This window comes from Aspergillus fijiensis (genome assembly GCF_003184825.1).
Source record: "Aspergillus fijiensis CBS 313.89 unplaced genomic scaffold BO72scaffold_64, whole genome shotgun sequence".
Classification (NCBI taxonomy): domain Eukaryota; kingdom Fungi; phylum Ascomycota; class Eurotiomycetes; order Eurotiales; family Aspergillaceae; genus Aspergillus; species Aspergillus fijiensis.
Genome location: NW_024469040.1, coordinates 158,600 through 178,005, shown reverse-complemented (window position 1 = coordinate 178,005; position 19,406 = coordinate 158,600). Strand labels below are relative to the sequence as shown.

Here is a 19,406-nt window from a genome sequence, read left to right as displayed (position 1 = left end):
CTAAGGAGGAGGGGCCATTCGGAGTACATCCTGGCGATTTCGCTAAAGGTTCGAGCAACCTGGATGGATGGTGGCACTGGAATAGCATGGATCTGGTAGGAATCCGGATCTCTGTGGCCTTGATGTGCCCTCATCACGAGCGTCTTTTTATTCCCCGCCTGTAGAAAGTTTTTTTACCCCCTTCCTTTGCCCTTTTCTCAGACCTTCTTGTCTTCGCATCCGTCCTTGCTATCTTGTTTTCTACCCAACTCGAAGGTGCCTCTATACTATAGTTGAGAATCGACTTTTCGAACTTGCACGTGCTCACTTTCCCTCCTTGCATCGACCTGTTCTTCAACGGATAGTTGCACCACGCCCTCAACTGCCCCTTGCTTACTTCAAACTTCCCTTTTCTGTACGTGACCGTTTTCCTGCAACAACAACAAAATGTCAGACGACAAAGAGAAAGGAACCGTAGAGTCGAAGACGGATATCAAGGCAGATGTCCAAGCACCGGTCGATGCAGTCTCAGGCTCTCGTGAGGTGCCCTTGGATGCGAATCTGGGAGGCAAGAGTCGTTGGGAGCGCAGTTGGCCAACCATTGCCTGTGGTGCTGGGCTTTTTTCTGATGGATATCTCAATGGTGTATGTGGATTCTTGACCCTGATGCATGATTCTTTGCCTCCATCGGCTTAATGCTCGAATTGACTTTGCTGACCACGTCTCCAGATAATCGGACCTGTCAATACCATACTCAAGAGACTTTATCCGACTGAATATGCCAACTCGCCCGCAAGCCAGAACGTTTCATCAATCACTTTTGCGGGAACAGTGGTTGGCATGCTGATATTTGGATACACAAGTGATCATTGGTCACGTAAATGGTCGTTGATGATATCCACTATCATTCTGTTCATCTTCGCTGCTTTATGTGCTGGCGCATACGGCTATAACAACAGTCACTATGGCCTGTTTGCCGCGTTGACAGCCTACCGTTTCTTCTTGGGAATAGGAATCGGTGGGGAATATCCAGCAGGAAGTGTGGCCTGCGCCGAGAACACCGGGGAATTGAAGCAAGGTCATCGAAACCGATGGTTTGTCATGTTTACCAATTTTCAGATCGACTTTGCATATGTCATTTCTGCATTGGTTTCTATGATATTGGTTTTGATTTTCACCGAGGATCACCTACGCGCAGTGTGGCGTGTTGGGTTGGGACTGGGTGTAATACCCCCTCTTAGTCTGATGTATTTGCGATTGAAGCTTGAAGAGCCTGAAGAGTTCGACCGAGAGCGCATGCACACTTTCCCTTTATGGCTAATTGTGAAGTGAGTACTACTTTTATCATTCTATCATGTTGTCCCATATCTTCTCTCCAGCGGTCTTTCACCAATCACCCCAAGCCACATACGCGTTGACTAATTTCTGGACAGGTTCTACTGGAAGCGTTTGGTTAGTACCCTTCTTCTTTCTATGAGGTAAAAGGTGTATGGCTAACCGCAGCAAGGCTGTGCTCTCCCTCATCTGGTTCCTGTATGACTTCTCTTCCTATTCATTCAGCATATACTCCTCAGACTGGTTAGCCATTATCCTAGGGGATAGTGCTCCCCTTTGGAAGAGCTTCGGTTGGACTACTTTGACCTACACATTCTACATTCCAGGATCCTTTCTTGGTAGTCTGTCCAGTGACTGGATTGGGCCCCGCAACACTTTGGCTATTGGCGTACTTTTCCAGGGTATCGTTGGATTCATCATGTCCGGCTGCTATGAGTATCTTTCGACCCCAAAGAATGTGGCGGCGTTTGTCGTGGTCTTCGGGTAAGGCAATTGGACTACTAGAGGTTCTGTACACCCACTGACGTGGCCCACTAGAATCTTTTCCAGCCTTGGGGAATTCGGTCCCGGTGATAACATCGGCCTTTGCTGTGCGAAAAGCAGCGCAACCGCGGTCAGAGGTCAATTCTATGCCATCGCTGCTGCTTTCGGAAAGATCGGTGCTTTTGTGGGCACTTATGTGATTCCAATCATACAGAAAAACGCCCCAAACCCAGTCCGCAGCGGGCAGGATCCGTTCTTCGTCTCGAGCTCCCTGTGCATCTTCAGCGCGGCGTTGGCATACTTCCTTTTGCCACAGATTGGCCAGGTATGTGATCACTGCTGGGTCACTTTTATTTTGATAATACTGGGTTGGATTCTTGTGCTAACCTCATTTTGCTTTCGCTAGGACACAATCACCGAAGAAGATGCTAAATTCCGTGCTTATCTCGAGTCTCATGGATATAACACAAGCCTGATGGGGACCCATGAGAGGCCTGAGGAGCAGTAAGCTAAATTTTTGACCCTGCACTGACCTGTCAACGCGTATGGTGGGCGCACTATCACCCAGCAAAAAGCTTGCCCACTGAGCGCCATTCATTCCCATGCTTGCACAATATTTGCAGCCCGTTTGACGCCCTTTGCGACATTTAGTCTTGATGAGCCCAAGCGACGAATGCAGCGAGCCGATCCACACCCTAAAAAACTCAGAGAACGAACCCCAAGCAACAAATTGAGCGAACGATGCCCAGAAGCGCGAAATAGTAGATGATATTTGCTACGGTCACCGCAACAACATCGCTCAGACCGATGATTCATGTATTTATGGACACAAACCTAATGACCATCATGGCCTCCATGTAGTATATAATGGATTGCTGAGTCACTAACAATCAAACAATAGCAACCGGACGAGCTCTTATACTTCGTTAGGGCCGTTCAGGTGAGGTCTGGCCCATAGCTGGGTGGTAGTTATAATTTATGCTGTATAACAAAAGTCACCCCAGAGAGCTGTGGAGATTACAAAGTCATGCCGTTATGGCCTTTGAGGGCAAAAATGATGTGAAATGAGAAGCCGACAAAGAGTCTCGTGACCAGAGCACACATGACGGTAGTTGGTGGTCAAACCAATATTGGTCTACTCCCGTTTGTTATCAGAAGCACCGAGCAACCGAGGTTTGTTGAGTGGGCGGGCAGAGCACAAGACGAACCCTTCCTTCTCTCCCGCCCGTCGATCCCCGGTCATTTACCGACCCCAGCATCCATCATTCATCCCACCCTCTCTCCCCCATCGCTTCTTCCCCAGAACTTATTCTAGTCCTCTCCCCTCTTCCCCGTCTACTCGTTGCTTCTCTGTGTGACGTGTAACACCGATCGTCATATCCTCCGTCCCTCATCCATCAGCTGGCCTGTCCTCTTTCACATACCGCTTATCTCTCCACGAGCTGACAGCTGCCGGAATCCATCTCCCGCTATCGGCCGACATCCTCTTCTTAACCCCAACGCACAGAGATCCCCATCTTGAAAATGGTTGCTGACGCCCTGGTCTATCACCCTGCTGTAGCGCATTATTTGCGCTTTGTTGCGACAACTGGTATGTGAGATGCATCCATTGTACAGTGCTCCGACATGTTTCTATCGCGTGAAGCTCGGAATTGGGGAGCCGCAAGTTCCCGACCTCGCTTTCCCATCGTCTGTTGACTTGAGCATTCCTTCTACCCTGGTCTCGCGCGTGTCTGTTCTTCTTTCTCAATCTAATCATTTTTCCTTGAATCATAGTTGGTCGCGATAAGATTCTCCGCACCCTGCAATATTTCTCTCGTTTCTATGCCTGGTACTTGTACCGCACCAACCGCCCGCAGTCTGCCATCGATCCCTATAATGCTATCAAGAAGCAGTTCGGAACCACGCGTAAGATCCTCAGAATCGGAAAGTTTGTTGAACACTTGAAGGCTGCCGCGCTGGCCTCCGACAACAAGAACCCGATCGACCCAGTACTTCGCTACCTTGCGGTTGGTCGGCAGCTTGGTTATGCTGGGTACTTGTCTCTTGATACCATCACGGTTGTGGACGCGATTGGTGTGCGCAAACTTGCTTCCGTGAAACGACTGCAGGACTCGGCCTATCGCTCGTGGATGGCAGGACTGGCGTGCAGCGCGGTTGCTAGTTTGTATACCCTCTTCCGGCTGAGGGAGAAGGCGAAGACCCTTGATCTTAAGGAGGGCGAGGGTGTTGTGGAGGCGAAAAAGCTTGAGAAGTATGCGAATCCGTAACGAGACTGTCTGGTCGGGTTTTTAACTGAACGCTAACATCTTTGTCTAGGGAACGCTCCACAGCTCGTATTCAGTTGATCTCCGATCTGTGCGACTTGACTGTTCCTGTGTCTGCTCTTGGTCTTGCTGCACTTGATGATGGTCTCGTTGGTATTGCAGGAACGGTCAGCAGTTTGATTGGTGTCTGGTCGCAGTGGCGAAAGACTGCTTAGACAACGGATGCTAAGTTCTCTCCATGCAAAGGCTTCAAGTAAGCGTGGATTTTGAGGTTAGCCGCTCAATCACCGAATCGTCTTCCTTCTTCCAAGTTTACTTGTCACCGAAAACGCATGCTGAGTAAAGGCGTGAAGCCAGGGAGATTTATTATTCATCTTCGAACATAGGAAAGCCTGGGTTTTATGCACTGGAATATTCCCAGTTGAGATTCTGCCCTGCAACGCAGGCTTCTGTTATTGCCATATGTGTAGCCTAAGATTTATTCCCCTTTCTTGCGGTCAAATGAAGCTTTGAACCATGAAGCCACAAGAGTCCTCCGATTCTGCGATTCTGCGATTCTGCGATCGAAAGAGATCGTGTACATGTTGTCATTTCCTATTCAATGTGTATATACTATAAATATCTTGACTTGTTCTTGGCTCACCAAATATGGTGAAAATACCGCTGTGGTCCAGAGTTGCAGTCCGCAAGGTGCTCGCGGGGTTGCGGCTGCTTGCAGCCAGTGACTCCTGACTTGGGTCTCGAAACCATCTTCTTATCATCGACCATGTCAAACCCGACATTGGCTGAATTTGCACGAGCCTCCCGGCAGGCGTCGCTTTGGCTGGAGCCTGGATGCTAGATGTGCAATCTGTCAGAAACTTGAGTGGCTTTTATCGAACTCTGCGCCAGGACGCCCACGGGGTGTCTTATCCAGACATTCTATGTCTTTTGATGACACTAACGCAGACGAGAGTCAGTCAAGGCTCTTCAAAAGGCGATGCTCAACGTACAAGTGGACTATTGGTCAAGAAGAGTGATATATTGGACGCCAAAACAATATCTCCAAAGCATGTTCCGCTATCGCAAGGCCTTGTTGTCATCATCAAGTTGTCCTAAGTTCGTTATTTGTCAATCAGTAGTTAAGACATGGGCCTGAGACGCAAACTGTCATTCTCAGTGCAGGCACACTTACGCAATCTGGTTTAGATTCTCCCTTGACTCCTTGTTTCGCCCTGTGATCCTTACTGGAACTGAAATGTGACACCACCGATTTGGGCCATTTCTATGCACTCAAATGGCGAACCAAACAGTCAGATTTACAGATGGTTACGCCACCTGCCGGCTTGGCGCAGACCTGTCCGATTAAGAAGATCTGACTTTCTGCTATCGTCCGTTTCCTGATTATGCTAAATCAATAGCCCGTCACGAACAAGCAATCCCTGGGATATCCGCATAACAACCCGAGAGTCTAAACATGCTGGCATGCACGCTTACAACCATCTTGATAACGACTGGCATGACGACCTACGTACCTTAGAAAGAGATACGCCGATTATGGCGAGCGAGCGCGGCCAAGCTTTGCAGCAGCATTGCTTCCTGCAAGGGAGGCGTATGGCGACCCACAGCAATCGCACCAATCTAAGTGTGAGAGATAACACACAGTGCCCCTCGATTCTTTTACAGGGATATCAAAGGGCAGCAGGTCTCAATGTGGTGCTGTCTGAGATGTTTGCCCTAGGACTTTCCGCGCCGCTCATCAGATTCTAGTTGAATTGTGGCGCCTCCTTATACAAATACCTCCTGATGCACATGCTATTTTCAGTTGCTTGAATATTGAGATCCGCTTACGCCAAAATCTCAGCAAGAAGCTCATTCTTCTCGTCAGACACTCTCTGTTGCTGGTCGAACTATAAAGGTGCTTCTCAAGGCACGGGCGCCATGCTGCATCCAATTCTTGACCTCAGCAACTTCAATATCGTCGTCTCTGTTATAGGTGAGAAGCGCCGGAATCAACTCATATAGAAAGCGCAACAACTTACTGTGATAAAGCGTTTTATATTCTCATTTTCGGATATTTTTCGCTCAGAATCAAGCAGAGGTGGTACCTCGGGGAAGCCTGTATGAACCCAAGATTCGCACTGATTTAACCTGATACTGATTCTCAACTAGTGCCAGCCTTTTTAATTGGTGTCTCGCTAGGGCCGATCGGCGCTAGGTTCCTGAACATATCTCAGTGGGGAGGAGGCGATGACGATTACCGCAGTGACATCGCGTTTGTAAATTCCACTCTGATAAGCTACTGATAGATCGATACTGATGATAGCAGAACCTGACACGCCTAGTGATTGGCATACAGTTGGTAAAAGCTGGATATCAATTGCCCAAGAGATACATAAGACAGCGTCTCTGCGAACTGGCTATATGTCTTCTTCCGCTCATGACTATAGCATGGTTTGCAACATCTGCATGTATCTTGCTTGCGATTCCCAGTATATCCTTTGTACGTTCACTGGAACTTCAACAACTCAGGCACCAACCTATAAGACTGTGCTGACCGTCTCGTGTGTAGCTTTCAGCGCTTATTATAAGCGCTTGCGTGACTTGCACGGATCCTGTTCTATCTCAAGCCATTGCAAAAGGTCCCTTTGCAGACAACTATGTTCGTCGACCACTTCGAGAGTTTATTTCGGCCGAGGCAGGGGCAAATGATGGCTTCGGTTTTCCATTTCTGCTGCTTGCGCTTTCCTTGTTGCGTTACGCAGAAGCGCCTGAAAACACCGCTAGCCTGGAGGACTTCGATCTGGAGCGAGGCATCCCCGATTCACTTGGCGCAACGAGCGCAGGGCGTTTTGGTGGAGGAGTCGGCCCTGCGTTGAAACATTGGGCCGTGGAGGGAGTCCTGTACATGATTTTCCTGGGTGCCTCCTACGGTGCCTTTGTCGGCTTCACTTGCAAGAAGCTAGTCAAAGGCGCATCCAAGCGAAGATGGATCGATAATGAAAGCTTTACTCTGGTCCCTGTGGCAATTGGCATGCTGATTGTTGGGACGTGCGGTTGTTTTGGATCCGATGAAACACTTGCCTGCTTCATAGCTGGGAGTGTGCTCAACTGGGATGGCCTTTACCAGGCTGAGATGCAGGCCCGGCATGATTCTTTCAATTCGACAATCGAGACTTTGCTGAACACTGCAGCTTTCATGTATCTTGGTGCAGTCATGCCATGGGACCAGTTTCATAGACCCCATGACACTGGGATCTCCATCTGGCGCCTACTTGGACTAGGCTTTTTAATCCTTATCTTTCGTCGCATTCCCGCCATTATCGCAGGATACAAGTTCATGCCCAGGGTTTGCAGTGATTGGAAAGAAGCGTTGTTTTTGGGCTACTTCGGACCGATCGGTAAGCAGCGCTCGCCCCCAGGATAACGTTCGTTCTCAGGCTCATGCTACTTGGCAGGTATCGGTGCTATCGCATATGTGGAGTATGCTCGCCGCCTCTTTCCCTCCCCAGGCGAAAGTGACACTGAGATTAACAATCTGACCGCCGCTATGACACCAGGTAAGACTACAGATCATTATTATTTGGAATTAATTCACACCTAACCGCAGTCTACGCAGTTGTCTACTGGTTAGTGCTATTCTCCATCGTTGTCCATGGACTGTCGGTACCTGCGCTTGATGCGCTCTACAAGTTTTTCGGCGTGTGCAAGATCCGTGACCATCCGGTGGCGATTGCTCTGCTCTCAGATAATGAAGCCCTCCCCAATAATTGCTCAGTTGATCCTCAGCGGCATTCGATGATTGTCAACAACCGCTTCTCGCGGCCGTCTGACAGCGACACTGGCGGGCAAAATGGCCAAGTACGGAAAGAATCAGGAACGATGACTCGACTAAGCGAGGATAGTCCGCTCAATGGGAGCAATGAGCATTTGGATATCCCCTTATTTAGCCACCGAGCAGGAGGCTCAGCCACCGTTCGGGCTATTGTCTGAAAGGATGTTCTGTCCTACTCGATATGGACGAAGAAAGGAGATGGAACGAGAGACGCGCATTCGTTCATTCATTTCATTCATGCATTCATCGTGCCATGCCAGCTCAATACATATCAGTCCATATTATGTCCAGACCATCGACCATTCGCCGCTGACTTGATACTGAGATTGTGATCTGCGATCTCGAGGCGATTTGAAAACAACCCCGGGAAGCCAGAAGGACGACTTCAGACAGGGCAGGTCTAGTGGCATGAATAAGAGGGTTGAACAAAAAGACCAGACGAGATGTATGCCATACCTTTCCGCAAGAGCCGCAGGTCTTCACTTCGCCAGCGATGGTAGCACCGCAAGAGGGGCAGGAGTTGTGGCCCATTTTTGCAAGATTTGTTTCTGTTTGGAGTCGGTGAGGGGCTGTGGTTGGATGTGTGAGTTGACCTGGTGGGGTCTGGTTACACACAAGATTGAGATATGGGGGCAGCGTACCTTGAGGTGAAGGAAGATCAATATTCGCGAGGATGAGAGATACAAAGCGAAGCGACTCGAGGTGGTGAAAAAAGTGAGAACAGGAATAAACAGCCTCCAGCCTTGAGCTGTCGTTTGTTTACCCCGCCGCGTGATCCAGGCTGATGTACCCGCTTTCCCGTCGTTGTGATTGGCTGTGGTGCTGATAAGGTCGGACTCATAGTGATATGGATTCTCACCAATATCACTGCATATAGCACCACCACCCTCCCCAGCTGCTTGTCGATAGCATATGAAGCCCTCTGACTGCATTACTGTACAGGAGCTCTGCGTCTGGGCATGCGCAGAATGAAACCTCAATCGGGAGCCCCTCACTCCAACCCCAAGCAAGGCCGCGTCTGGATATATATCTACATCTCTTATCGGAGAATCGGGTGCCTTGGGTTGGCGATCTCACTACTTCCGCTTGATTCAGAATTTACTCCACGCCGGGGGCTTTTCGAGATCGCATGCATTTAGCAGTATCGACGCTGCAGGGGCTTCACCTGGCCGTTCTAAGCTCAATGGTCACAACCACCTCGTCGAATCCGGCCCCTATGGGAGACGATGAGTTCGGCAAGCCGGGGCAGCAGATGTGGGGGTCTCTTCATGCGAATATCAGGATGAACATGTGTTCCTTACGTGGGCAAGTCGATGTCTACATTGCAGATCATGGCCGATTACAAAGTGATAAGTGGGGAGCTATCTCGTGGCTGCATGCTGAATCTGCGACCATGCACTCACATAGTCGAGTAGGTGCCTGGAGATTGTAAATCGGTCCTTGATGGGAAATATGCCCCTCATGGGTTGGACATATTTCGATCAAGAAGGCCTACAGTCCCTAGGTAGCTGAGCTGGCTATTGGAGCTGTCTGGTGATCAAGGTATTAAGACTCAGTCCCTTGGACCATTGCGGTAGATGGTTGCCAGCTGGCGACGGCGGTAAGGACAATGGGACTGCTAACATCTACAATCTCAACTCGGAGGGCCCCCAGGGTTTGTGGGTCATCAAGATATTCATTTAGCAGCAGATCATGGCATCTCAAGCGCGGGATGCTTGATGGTAGCATATTGAGGTTTTGTTCATCACAAGGTTGCATAATGAACCCTTCTCATATACGCAAACATCTTTCTGGTAATTTCGAACCACCATCTATGTGAACTTGTATCTAATGTAGACCACAGCTTCAGTCATGATATTACGCCACTAATTCGCAGTGTGTTCTGCATCGTGGGCGGTACGAGAAGGATGGGGTCTGAACCTGAGGCGACTGTGCTCGAGGCATGATACGGGCTCACGATATGCGAGGTTCCATCGCGTGTCAATTTTCTGCAAGCCTCAAGTCGCCCCCAGAGATCTATCTTCAAGGTCAGGCGATCACAACCGATGAGAAAGTTTCTTCAGTCTAGACCCTCCCCGGGAACGGAGCCAACCAAGACATGCCAAAAATATATCTTCTATCTCCACAAACTTCGGCAAAGCTCCACTAGGCTCCCGACTTCCAGAGTCTAGAGATCCCCGGGGAAGGACTGGTGAGCTGTGACTCAGCTACGTAAGTTCAGTTAGCGTGACGAAATCTGTAGACTCCTTCTTTCTCGGGAGGTTCGTCATAGATGGTTAATCACATAGTTGAACTACAAGTCTGAATCCACAAAGAAAGCGACTATAGTAGCAGTAGTCGTTTGTCCAGGTACTGTATGTACACACCGCTAGAAGCCGCTCGTTACCGAGATGTTCACTCGGTACTGCATGCAGTCCGCCGGCGTATTCTTCCCTTTCCTAAAACTTCCGGCCGAGGGGGGGGGAAAAAGGGGGAATTATGTCCCCACATCCCGCTGACTGGGGGAAGGATTGCCTCGGGGAGGTCGGGGGAAATCACGAGCACGTGGATGATTGTTGTTTTCGGGAATAGCCTCGCCTTGGCTTGAGGGAAAATGGAACTTTTGTTTATCCAGTTAAGCGTACCGCTTGAAGCTCTCCTGCTGACTTTCTCAGCTGTCGTGGGTTCTTGCTTGGCAGACAATGCTTTGTTGATTCGGGTTGGTTTAACCCGGATGATCAATTAGTTTCGTACGGGGTAGCGGTTGACGCGCGTGATGGGGGATTTTGATTGCCACGCGCCTGGGGGGGTCGAGACTTTTTTTTTTTTTGGCTAAGGAGGATATTGTATGCAGGGACACGGATGGGAATACGTGGTGGTGCAAATCTCATTTTCGTCTGTAGTTGATTGTTGGGTAGGTAGGTGTATCTCTCGTGTGAGGAACATGAGGACCGTATACAATGTGAATGTTAAAGAATGATGTTTCTGTCGTCATCGTTGAATGACTTCCGTTCTTGGACAAGTTTCCTAACCGGGAAAGCCGCCACCCACCAGGCGTCCAGGACAGAACAGGTGGAAACCGGGAAAAAAGGTCGCCAGGCGAAAAAAAAGGACGAGAACATCCGGGGAACTGGCCCGTGTTTTCTGGTCGGATGCGGGGTACAGATTTGAAGACCCGACCTTCCTTTCCGACCGGCTATGCCTGCCTGCCTGCCTGCCCAAACGTACCAACTACACCTCTATCAGTGCTCTGGTCCGGAAAAGTGTTTACGGCAGTTACACTTCTCCTCATCATACTCAGGCGGCTTTTCTGATGCCAAAGCCCTCGATCCGAGGGGACGTGCAGAAAAAAGGCGCGCCTGACCCCTGCGTGGGCTTGATGTGCTGCGCCCCCCAGGGGGTGGTTTACTCTATGCTGTGGTAACAGTCGGTTATCCTCGTGGAAAGTCGGGATCAAAGACTTTTGGGATGGGCCTGTCATGTGCGTTGTTTTTCTTGTTCAGTACTTGCTTTTGGGTGTACGTTCGACGGGGGAAATCTCTTTAGTTTAGTGTGCATCAGTAGGGGATTGTAGACACAAATTAATGCCTCAATTGGGGTGTGCGTGATCTTAACATGAGCGATTTTACATATGAGTACTCGTAGCAAAGACGGGGGGTGGCTTACGCGCAATGAACGCGGTATGACGAGCAGGTGCCTCAAGAATGGGTGCTTTCTGATCTTTTGCTTGATCTTCCCTCTTCTTTTCTCGTGTCGTTCCCAAAATGGCCCTCAGGGGGGGGTTCACATCCCGAAAACTTGGAGTCAAAAAAAAAGCACGGCAATATCTTCTGCCCACCGCATTTCACGATGGTGACGTCTGATTGTCAATCCGGAGAAGTGGACTTGTTTCATTGGCCGGACCGGGAAGGGCTTCGGAAGGCAGCTGACTCACACTTGACCGAAAACAGACTAGAGCCATGGAGCAACACCCGAATTTCTCTCCCGGGAATTTCGTCACTCGGAAAGACTCCTGGGTCTGGGCCTGTAATCAGGGGCAATTGGGGCAATTTGGGGATGGTTGCAGCCTCCGGGCGGTCAGAATATTACATAAGCCAAACGGGGGCCTCCCCACCTTTTTTTCGTTAGTGAATACGGAAGTGCTCCGTCGCGCCGAGGACGGACATTTTCTAATAATGAATTTTTTTCTGCCAGGCCGGGCGCTTCTCTTGCTACCCAGTCGGGAATAGTCTGCGTTGATCTGGGAGAGGCTTAGAAGGCCATAGGGAGGGCTTCCTTCCCCCGCAATTTCCATCATGGATCGTTTACCCATGTCCTGTAGGTTAATCGCCTCTAAAATCCTCGCCGGATGGTTGGCTATTCTTGAGTTCATTCAACGTCATCACTTCCCGCATTAACTGTCAGTTGATGGTCAAGAGAGAAAACTGACTCTGCGCTTCCGTGGGAGAAAGCTGGGAATAATTGCTTTCAGTTCGTAGGACTGACTGTCGGTTTCGTAATAGAAAATGCAGGGGGCTTGTTAAATACCTCGTTTGCAGAATGGACGGCTTTGATATCTCGAGCCTGTCACACCGATTATTACTGTGTAGAGAGAGTACGGCTAGTAGTACCTTTTTCTTATTTTTACTTCTCTAGCTACAATCAACTCAGCCCCTCCCATTCTCCCCCTCCTCCCTGTTGGCCTAGATTGAGACATTAACGCACTATCGGTTGATAACGCCTGAATTCTCATTTCTTGTTCCCGATCCTGCTGTTATTCCCTCACTTTTAGTTGGTGCATCCGCGCAGAGCACCCGGAACCACTTCGTGCCCACATCTCAGATCTCGGAACAAGTCGGACTACCCCGAGAGGCAATTCTTCCTCTGTTTCGACTGTTTCGACTTTCCACGATAACCAACAACCGCTTCAGCCTTCAGCCCGGTCCTTAGCCCCGACATCTTCCGTGGAACTGTGGAGAAGGCTCATTACTCCAAAGATCCAAACCTCGTTGCGACCTGAATTCGCTGCCATCATGGCCCCAGCTGGAAACATTCATATACCCCCCGTTTCCCCCGTCGATCCTGGTCCTCTCTACACAGATTTCTTTCAACAGCAAGTTGCAAAGCAACGAAACAATAATTATCATTCTACTTCACTAAGAAACATGGTTGCTGCTTCTGTTAACCGCACTGCGCTGCACCCTGGTGGTGTTCAGTATGTCTTTCCTTCTTTCTTCCCCTTGTTTTGGTTTTACGATGGTCTACTGCTGTCTCGGATGGGACATGGCAGGGACCTATATGACCTCATGACTTTCTGAATGTCGCCGACAAAAGGTCGCTAACTCGAATGACTATCTAGGCCAGGCAAGGGTCACACTGAGCTCGAGGAGGAACTCCACGAGCACGCCCACATTGACTATGACCGCGTTGCTATTGTACGATTCTTTGCGCCTCATCTATGAATCATAGCGCCAACTAACTGAAACAGATCGCGAACCCTGCTGTTCCTGCTCTTTACGAAGATGCTCTGGTCTACGAGACTGGTACTGCCATCACCTCCAGCGGTGCCTTGACTGCATACTCCGGTGCCAAGACTGGCCGTTCCCCCTCCGACAAGCGTATCGTCAAGGAGGAATCGTCTGAGAATGAGATCTGGTGGGGACCTGTCAATAAGCCCATGACTCCTGATGTAAGTTTTGGACTGGCGTATAATCGCGCATTGCCTGCCCCCCTTGCATGTCGGCTGGCTGCGGGACCAAGCCAAGCTTTAGGGCAGAGATCATGGCCGCAGTGCCACGGTAGCCCCCGGAAGATTAGCAAAATGCCTCAAATCATGTTATGGTCTGAGGCTTTTTCGATCTTTCGACTGCTGTGCAACAATGGTTTTCATTTCTGTCTGCGCTTGCGTTTGCGCCATTGGAGCAGATCAAGTCACACCGGTGACGTCATCCGTGTATCTCCAACTCAAGCTAACTTACGTCCCCAGGTTTGGCGTATCAACCGTGAGCGTGCTGTCGATTACCTTAACACCCGTAACCGCATCTATGTTATCGATGGTTTTGCCGGCTGGGACGAGAGATATCGCATCAGCGTCCGTGTCGTCTGCGCTCGCGCCTACCATGCTCTCTTCATGCGCAACATGCTCATCCGCCCCTCGCAAGAGGAGCTGAAACACTTCCACCCCGACTATGTCATCTACAACGCCGGCTCTTTCCCCGCCAACCGCTTCACTGAGGGTATGACCTCTGCTACTTCCGTTGCCATCAACTTTGCCGAGAAGGAGATGGTCATTCTCGGTACCGAGTACGCCGGTGAGATGAAGAAGGGTGTCTTCACTGTTCTCTTCTACGAGATGCCCGTCAAGCACAACGTCCTTACTCTCCACTCCTCTGCCAACGAGGGCGAGAACGGTGATGTTACCGTCTTCTTCGGTCTGTCCGGAACCGGAAAGACCACTCTGTCTGCCGATCCCAAGCGTGCTTTGATCGGTGACGACGAGCACTGCTGGACTGACCGTGGTGTCTTCAACATCGAGGGTGGTTGCTACGCCAAGTGCATTGGCCTCTCCGCCGAGAAGGAGCCCGATATCTTTAACGCTATCCGCTTCGGATCCGTCCTCGAGAACGTTGTCTTCGACCCCATCTCCCGTGTTGTCGACTACGATGACTGCACTCTCACTGAGAACACTCGCTGCGCGTACCCTATTGAGTACATTGAGAACGCCAAGATCCCCTGCTTATCCGAGAAGCACCCTTCGAACATCATCCTCCTCACTTGCGACGCTCGTGGTGTTCTTCCTCCGATTTCCAAGCTCACCACTGAGCAGACCATGTTCCACTTCATCTCCGGTTACACTTCCAAGATGGCCGGTACTGAGGATGGTGTGACCGAGCCCCAGGCCACTTTCTCTTCCTGCTTCGCTCAGCCCTTCCTTGCTCTTCACCCCATGCGTTACGCTACTATGCTCGCGGAGAAGATCTCGCAGCACAAGGCCAACGCCTGGCTCCTCAACACCGGTTGGGTTGGCGCTGGCGCCACCACTGGTGGCAAGCGTTGCCCTCTCAAGTACACCCGCGCCATCTTGGACGCCATCCACAACGGCTCCCTCAACGAGGTCGAGTACGAGACCTACGAGGTGTTCAACCTGCACGTGCCCAAATCCTGCCCTGGTGTTCCCTCGGAGCTCCTCAACCCCAGAAACAGCTGGACCGCGACGACGAACTTCAAGGACGAGGTCAACAAGCTGGCCACGCTTTTCAACGAGAACTTCGCCAAGTACGCCGACCAAGCTACCAAGGAGGTCATTGCGGCCGGTCCGGTGCCTCAGTAGATTGTTGCTTTTCTTGTTCGCTGATTCCCTTTGGTTTATCATATCGCATGGCGTGCTGTGTTTCAAATATTGGGTCATATGATTTCTTTCTTCTTCAGATACCTGAATGTGGCTTTATGCCGATCAGCGGAGGGAAAATCGCGCTGACAATGGCTGTTCTGATTTTGGTCTGTCCAATACTGGCTGTTGGCCTATTGAAAATATATTCAGTTCTAACCAATTCTTTCTTCTTTGTGATGTAAAAGTAAATCTAGTTCCATGCGACAACTCCCTACCCTCTAGTATGGGAATGATGGGCTGGGACTTTTTGATCATGGATCCCTGGCACCTGAACTGGAAGTTGCCGGGTGGTGAGTTAAGGGTTCCGAATTGACCATAGGATCTACGCGGCGGGAAACATCTCCCTCCACATTCCACCTCCCGGCGATACCTTTCCACACTTTCAGCATCTTACCCCCTCCCAAGATAGCATCAAATCAAGATTCGCTCTGCGGTTAGTTTACCTGAGGTGGTAGCTCTTGTGGAGAGCAGTGCTCAGGGCATTAGTGGGGTGGGCATGCGGGCGCTAGCTGAAGCGCCTCCGACATTCATGACTGCTTATAGGTGATGCCTCGACAGCACTATCTTCCAACCTCAGATCATCTCTTGAGCACCTGGTATGTTATTCACCATTGAAGAAACCAGGCCAATCCTTGCAGTAAAGGCGCACACTAAGATCTGCACAGATCATCTTGCTTCCAAGCCCCGTTCCCCACGCAAGGAGGCCGCTAAATAGTTCGCGTCAACGCGGGATGCAGCCAAACCAATTTTCTCCGAGTCATCCCTCGATCGAAGACAGGGGTGGATCCGTGAACTACTGGGGTAATGTACGCGTGGGACTTCGATGCAGGAACAGATCCAGCATGCACCATGTACATTGCATCTCCGAGTTTAGTTCTTGCGGCTAGACAAGGTTCGACTTAGCTGGGAATGACCATAATACGACCTCGCTCTTCGACATACCTTAATACTACTCGAGTACCTGTGAGCCAGTGCTCCGACATACCGTGCCTGTCGATCGCCTCCTAGCTCTCTCCAGCTGTCAAGGGGTGAATGCCGCCCTTTGAGCTGATACGTGCCAGACATGTAGTGCCCTGTCTGGTGTGTGGTCCTTACTGAGCCTCGAGGCCTTTTCAAGGTGCCAAAGCAAGGATGCTTGACTAGCCCGCTTAAATCTCTCTCCACGTGAAAGTTGAGTGGTCCATAACCACCACCATCCTTTGAGCACCCCTCCAAGGAGGGTGGTCACTTGTATTCTCGAATTTGCCTCCTGTCTACGCCATTCCCGCCTTCAGGGGGTAAGCACACCCCTCCGAATTTCCCAGACACGTATGTGCATTCTCTATTGTGCGAGAGCAAAGGACTCTTGCGCGTAAGCCTCGCGCCACCGAAATCTCCTTGATCGGTTCTGGAGACTATCGCGTCGCGTCCGCACTAAACTGAGATACAACACTTCTCTCCAACTAAGATCGCCATGGGAAAATTGTGTGCTGCATAGAGCTTGAGATTCAGTGCATGCATAAACATCATGGACGAGAATATGATTACATCTCATTCCCTGGTTTCGCTGCCTCTGGCGCTGATGGGAGTGGGGTCCGTCGTTCTCGCGGTAGGTCATTAGTTTGTCTCAAGATCGCTTGTTGCGACATGAGGATACAGACTACGTGTCTCTTAGCTAATTCGCGACCGCGCTGACACTGAACTTGCAGCTCCTGGTGTACGGCATATATCAGGTCTATTTCCATCCTCTGGCTAAGTATCCTGGTCCATGGCTTGGCAAATTCACCGAAGCCGGGGCAGCGTATCATGCTGTCAAAGGAGATTTGCATCTACATATCTGGTGGTGCCACCAGAAGTATGGTGAGCTTAAATGGATATAGTGACCTTTCAATGGAAAGGAGTCTCGAAGTGCTGACTGAGGATGTGTAGGGCCGGTGATTCGATATACGCCGAACTTGGTGATTTTTAACACAGCAAGTGGAATGAAAGGTGTGTTGCTGCTATGCAGGAAAATGGCCATTGTTTCTGGGCTAATCAGGGAAAAAGATATCTACGTCCGAGGGAAGGACCTTCGGAAAGATGTCCACTACGGTGTTATTCAACTCGGCACCAAGAACCTCCTCACGGTCACGAGCCCCACGGACCACGCTAGACGAAACAAGATCATAAGCCCTGGATTTTCAAGCACGGCAATGCGCGAATTCGAGCCAAAGTTGTTGGCACATGTCCACAAATTCTGCAAATCGCTGTACCGCCCGAAATCCCAAGGCGATTCGGACAGTTCCTGGGGAGAACCAATGGTCATGTCAGACTGGTGCAGCTATTTTGCATTTGATGTGATCACGGAGCTGGTATTTGGAAAGGCGGTTAATCTACTTGGGAGCCAGCAGCACCGATGCACTGTGTACGACATCACTGGGATGATGAAGCGACTGTCACTGTTGATGTATGCTCCGTACGTGTTTCTTGGTCGACTGGATCGGAAGTTATTCCCTGATGAGATGCACGGAATGAAGCGATATCACCGGCTGGTGAACACTATGATGGCGGACGCCGCGAGCATGTCAGGCCATGTGTTTAGTCGATTGACGAACGCGCGGGATAATAAGGTGAGCGCGGGGACTGGACCCACATTCAGCGATGCGGACGTCTACTCCGAGGCTGCGATGTTGGCTGTTGCTGGTGGGTCACATATTCCGTTACTTTGCTCCTTCTCATCTATCTCATGACTTGCTGATGGCATGAATGACAGGGTCCGACTCCACATCTGTCTCGCTCTGCGCCAATCTGTTCTATCTGGCGACCTATCCTCACGCCTACGCCCGCCTCGCTCAGGAAATCCGCACGACATTTCCAACACTGGACTCAATCCGCACAGGGCCCCTTCTTCTCCAACAGTGCCCCTATCTGCACGCTTGCATTAAGGAGACTCTCCGAATCTCTCCGGCCGTAGCCGGATGTCCCTATCGTCGGGTCGAAAAGGGAGACACCATAGTTGTCGACGGCCACGTGATCCCTGAGGGCTGCAGTGTCGGTACCGGAATCTATAGTATCCATCACAATGCAGAATATTTCTCGCGGCCAGATACGTTCCTCCCGGAGAGGTGGCTGACCAGCAACGCTGATGACTCGCTCGAGCAAGCGAGCATCACGACAGCCGCATATACACCCTTTTCACAAGGGACGCGCGCCTGCGTCGGGCGACATCTGGCACAAATGGAGCTGCAGTTAGCGCTGGCGTGCCTGATCTGGCAGTATGACTTCCGCCGGGCGGATGGCATTGCGGGGGAGATGGGAGCAGGCAATCGAGACTGTGGGGAGCTCGGGCGGTCGAATCCGCATGAGTTTCAGCTTTATGATCACATCATCAGCCAGAAGAGGGGGCCGGTCCTTCAGTTCAGGCCGAGGGAATTTTCTCAGTAGAAAGCATCGGCAGGCTGAGGCGGGAAGGCACTCGGGCTCGGCAGACAATGCGGGCTATTCGGTTATACCTGAAGGCAAAAGAACGGGAGCAACGGGTTGTGCCTTGATTTGATTGATACCTTTTGGGAGTCTGAGAGTTTTCGATACGGAGTCCAAACCCAGATATGTGAATATGTGTATTGATGTATAGTGTGGGGGTTTGTGGTTTCAACTTCTCAACCAGACAGTCACAGCAATGAGAAAATTGTTGGGAAGAAGAACGGGGCAGTCGCCTACTTCATATTTACCAAGTGGTTCATTGAGAACATCAGGTGCGAGGCGGATCCGTTCTGCGTACTAGCGATCCACAAAGAGCCATAGGCTCTGGGGGAGATAGATTCCTCCGACATGGCAGTCCGTATCCAGTATCCACCGATAATCGGCTGTTTATTCACCCTGATCCTTACCCTGAGCGAGCTAACAGCCTGGGAAGGATATGGTCAGTGCGCAGCATGATCAATCGCCGCCAGGGGATTGGTTTAGAGACAGCGACTGGGCATTCCGGACGACAGTCCTCCTAGCCTTAAGGGTTGCTGGGTAGCATAGCCGGGGGATTAGCAGAAGATTCATGTAGAAAGTAGCCTACTACTCCCCTCCTCCCGCCCGAAAGACATTACCGAGATCCGCCCAGCGGCTCACTATCTCCCGCTCCGGGATCCCGAGTGTGATACTCCTCCTGCGTTATACCTAGGTGAAGATAGGGATCTAAATTGGGAGCTTGCTCGATGTGGGTACGTGG

The 19,406-nt window shown here is 50.7% G+C and overlaps 8 protein-coding genes across 8 annotated transcripts; 6 read left to right on the top strand and 2 right to left on the bottom strand.

The window, feature by feature from the left end:
• Window positions 1–295: 295 nt before the first annotated feature.
• BO72DRAFT_250709 (putative MFS phospholipid transporter (Git1)) lies at window positions 296–2,348 on the top strand. Its single transcript, XM_040940027.1, has 6 exons — window positions 296–624; window positions 709–1,307; window positions 1,413–1,431; window positions 1,487–1,797; window positions 1,852–2,122; window positions 2,204–2,348. The coding sequence occupies exons 1-6, from the start codon at window positions 427–429 to the stop codon at window positions 2,303–2,305; spliced, it is 1,500 nt and encodes a 499-aa protein (XP_040797125.1). The 5' UTR covers window positions 296–426; the 3' UTR covers window positions 2,306–2,348.
• A 687-nt stretch (window positions 2,349–3,035) lies between these two features.
• Window positions 3,036–4,738, top strand: BO72DRAFT_452071 (PEX11 family protein). Its single transcript, XM_040945650.1, has 3 exons — window positions 3,036–3,388; window positions 3,574–4,051; window positions 4,117–4,738. Exons 1-3 carry the CDS (start codon window positions 3,322–3,324, stop codon window positions 4,277–4,279), a joined length of 708 nt encoding a protein of 235 aa, XP_040797124.1. The 5' UTR covers window positions 3,036–3,321; the 3' UTR covers window positions 4,280–4,738.
• Window positions 4,543–5,546, bottom strand: BO72DRAFT_489263 (uncharacterized protein; the record flags this gene model as incomplete). The annotated part of the gene is made up of 5 exons (XM_040948079.1): window positions 4,543–4,658; window positions 4,708–4,894; window positions 5,057–5,158; window positions 5,239–5,328; window positions 5,541–5,546. 5 exons carry the CDS (start codon window positions 5,544–5,546, stop codon window positions 4,543–4,545), a joined length of 501 nt encoding a protein of 166 aa, XP_040797123.1.
• A 27-nt stretch (window positions 5,547–5,573) lies between these two features.
• Window positions 5,574–8,197, top strand: BO72DRAFT_250627 (putative plasma membrane antiporter). Its single transcript, XM_040940026.1, has 7 exons — window positions 5,574–6,039; window positions 6,096–6,164; window positions 6,216–6,322; window positions 6,373–6,546; window positions 6,616–7,444; window positions 7,502–7,603; window positions 7,663–8,197. The coding sequence occupies exons 1-7, from the start codon at window positions 5,985–5,987 to the stop codon at window positions 8,034–8,036; spliced, it is 1,710 nt and encodes a 569-aa protein (XP_040797122.1). The 5' UTR covers window positions 5,574–5,984; the 3' UTR covers window positions 8,037–8,197.
• Window positions 8,098–8,908, bottom strand: BO72DRAFT_250613 (uncharacterized protein). The gene is made up of 3 exons (XM_040940025.1): window positions 8,494–8,908; window positions 8,335–8,426; window positions 8,098–8,278 (listed from the first exon to the last, which is right to left on the bottom strand). Exons 1-3 carry the CDS (start codon window positions 8,808–8,810, stop codon window positions 8,160–8,162), a joined length of 528 nt encoding a protein of 175 aa, XP_040797121.1. The 5' UTR covers window positions 8,811–8,908; the 3' UTR covers window positions 8,098–8,159.
• Window position 8,909: 1 nt separating this feature from the next.
• On the top strand, window positions 8,910–9,367 carry BO72DRAFT_250595 (uncharacterized protein). The gene has a single exon (XM_040940024.1). It carries the CDS (start codon window positions 9,008–9,010, stop codon window positions 9,308–9,310), a length of 303 nt encoding a protein of 100 aa, XP_040797120.1. The 5' UTR covers window positions 8,910–9,007; the 3' UTR covers window positions 9,311–9,367.
• A 3,166-nt stretch (window positions 9,368–12,533) lies between these two features.
• On the top strand, window positions 12,534–15,386 carry acuF (phosphoenolpyruvate carboxykinase PCK1). The gene is made up of 4 exons (XM_040945649.1): window positions 12,534–13,051; window positions 13,196–13,271; window positions 13,325–13,525; window positions 13,823–15,386. The coding sequence occupies exons 1-4, from the start codon at window positions 12,870–12,872 to the stop codon at window positions 15,164–15,166; spliced, it is 1,803 nt and encodes a 600-aa protein (XP_040797119.1). The 5' UTR covers window positions 12,534–12,869; the 3' UTR covers window positions 15,167–15,386.
• Window positions 15,387–16,512: 1,126 nt separating this feature from the next.
• On the top strand, window positions 16,513–18,732 carry BO72DRAFT_250521 (cytochrome P450). The gene is made up of 5 exons (XM_040940023.1): window positions 16,513–16,814; window positions 16,915–17,065; window positions 17,135–17,194; window positions 17,252–17,887; window positions 17,958–18,732. The coding sequence occupies exons 1-5, from the start codon at window positions 16,734–16,736 to the stop codon at window positions 18,626–18,628; spliced, it is 1,599 nt and encodes a 532-aa protein (XP_040797118.1). The 5' UTR covers window positions 16,513–16,733; the 3' UTR covers window positions 18,629–18,732.
• Window positions 18,733–19,406: the final 674 nt, after the last annotated feature.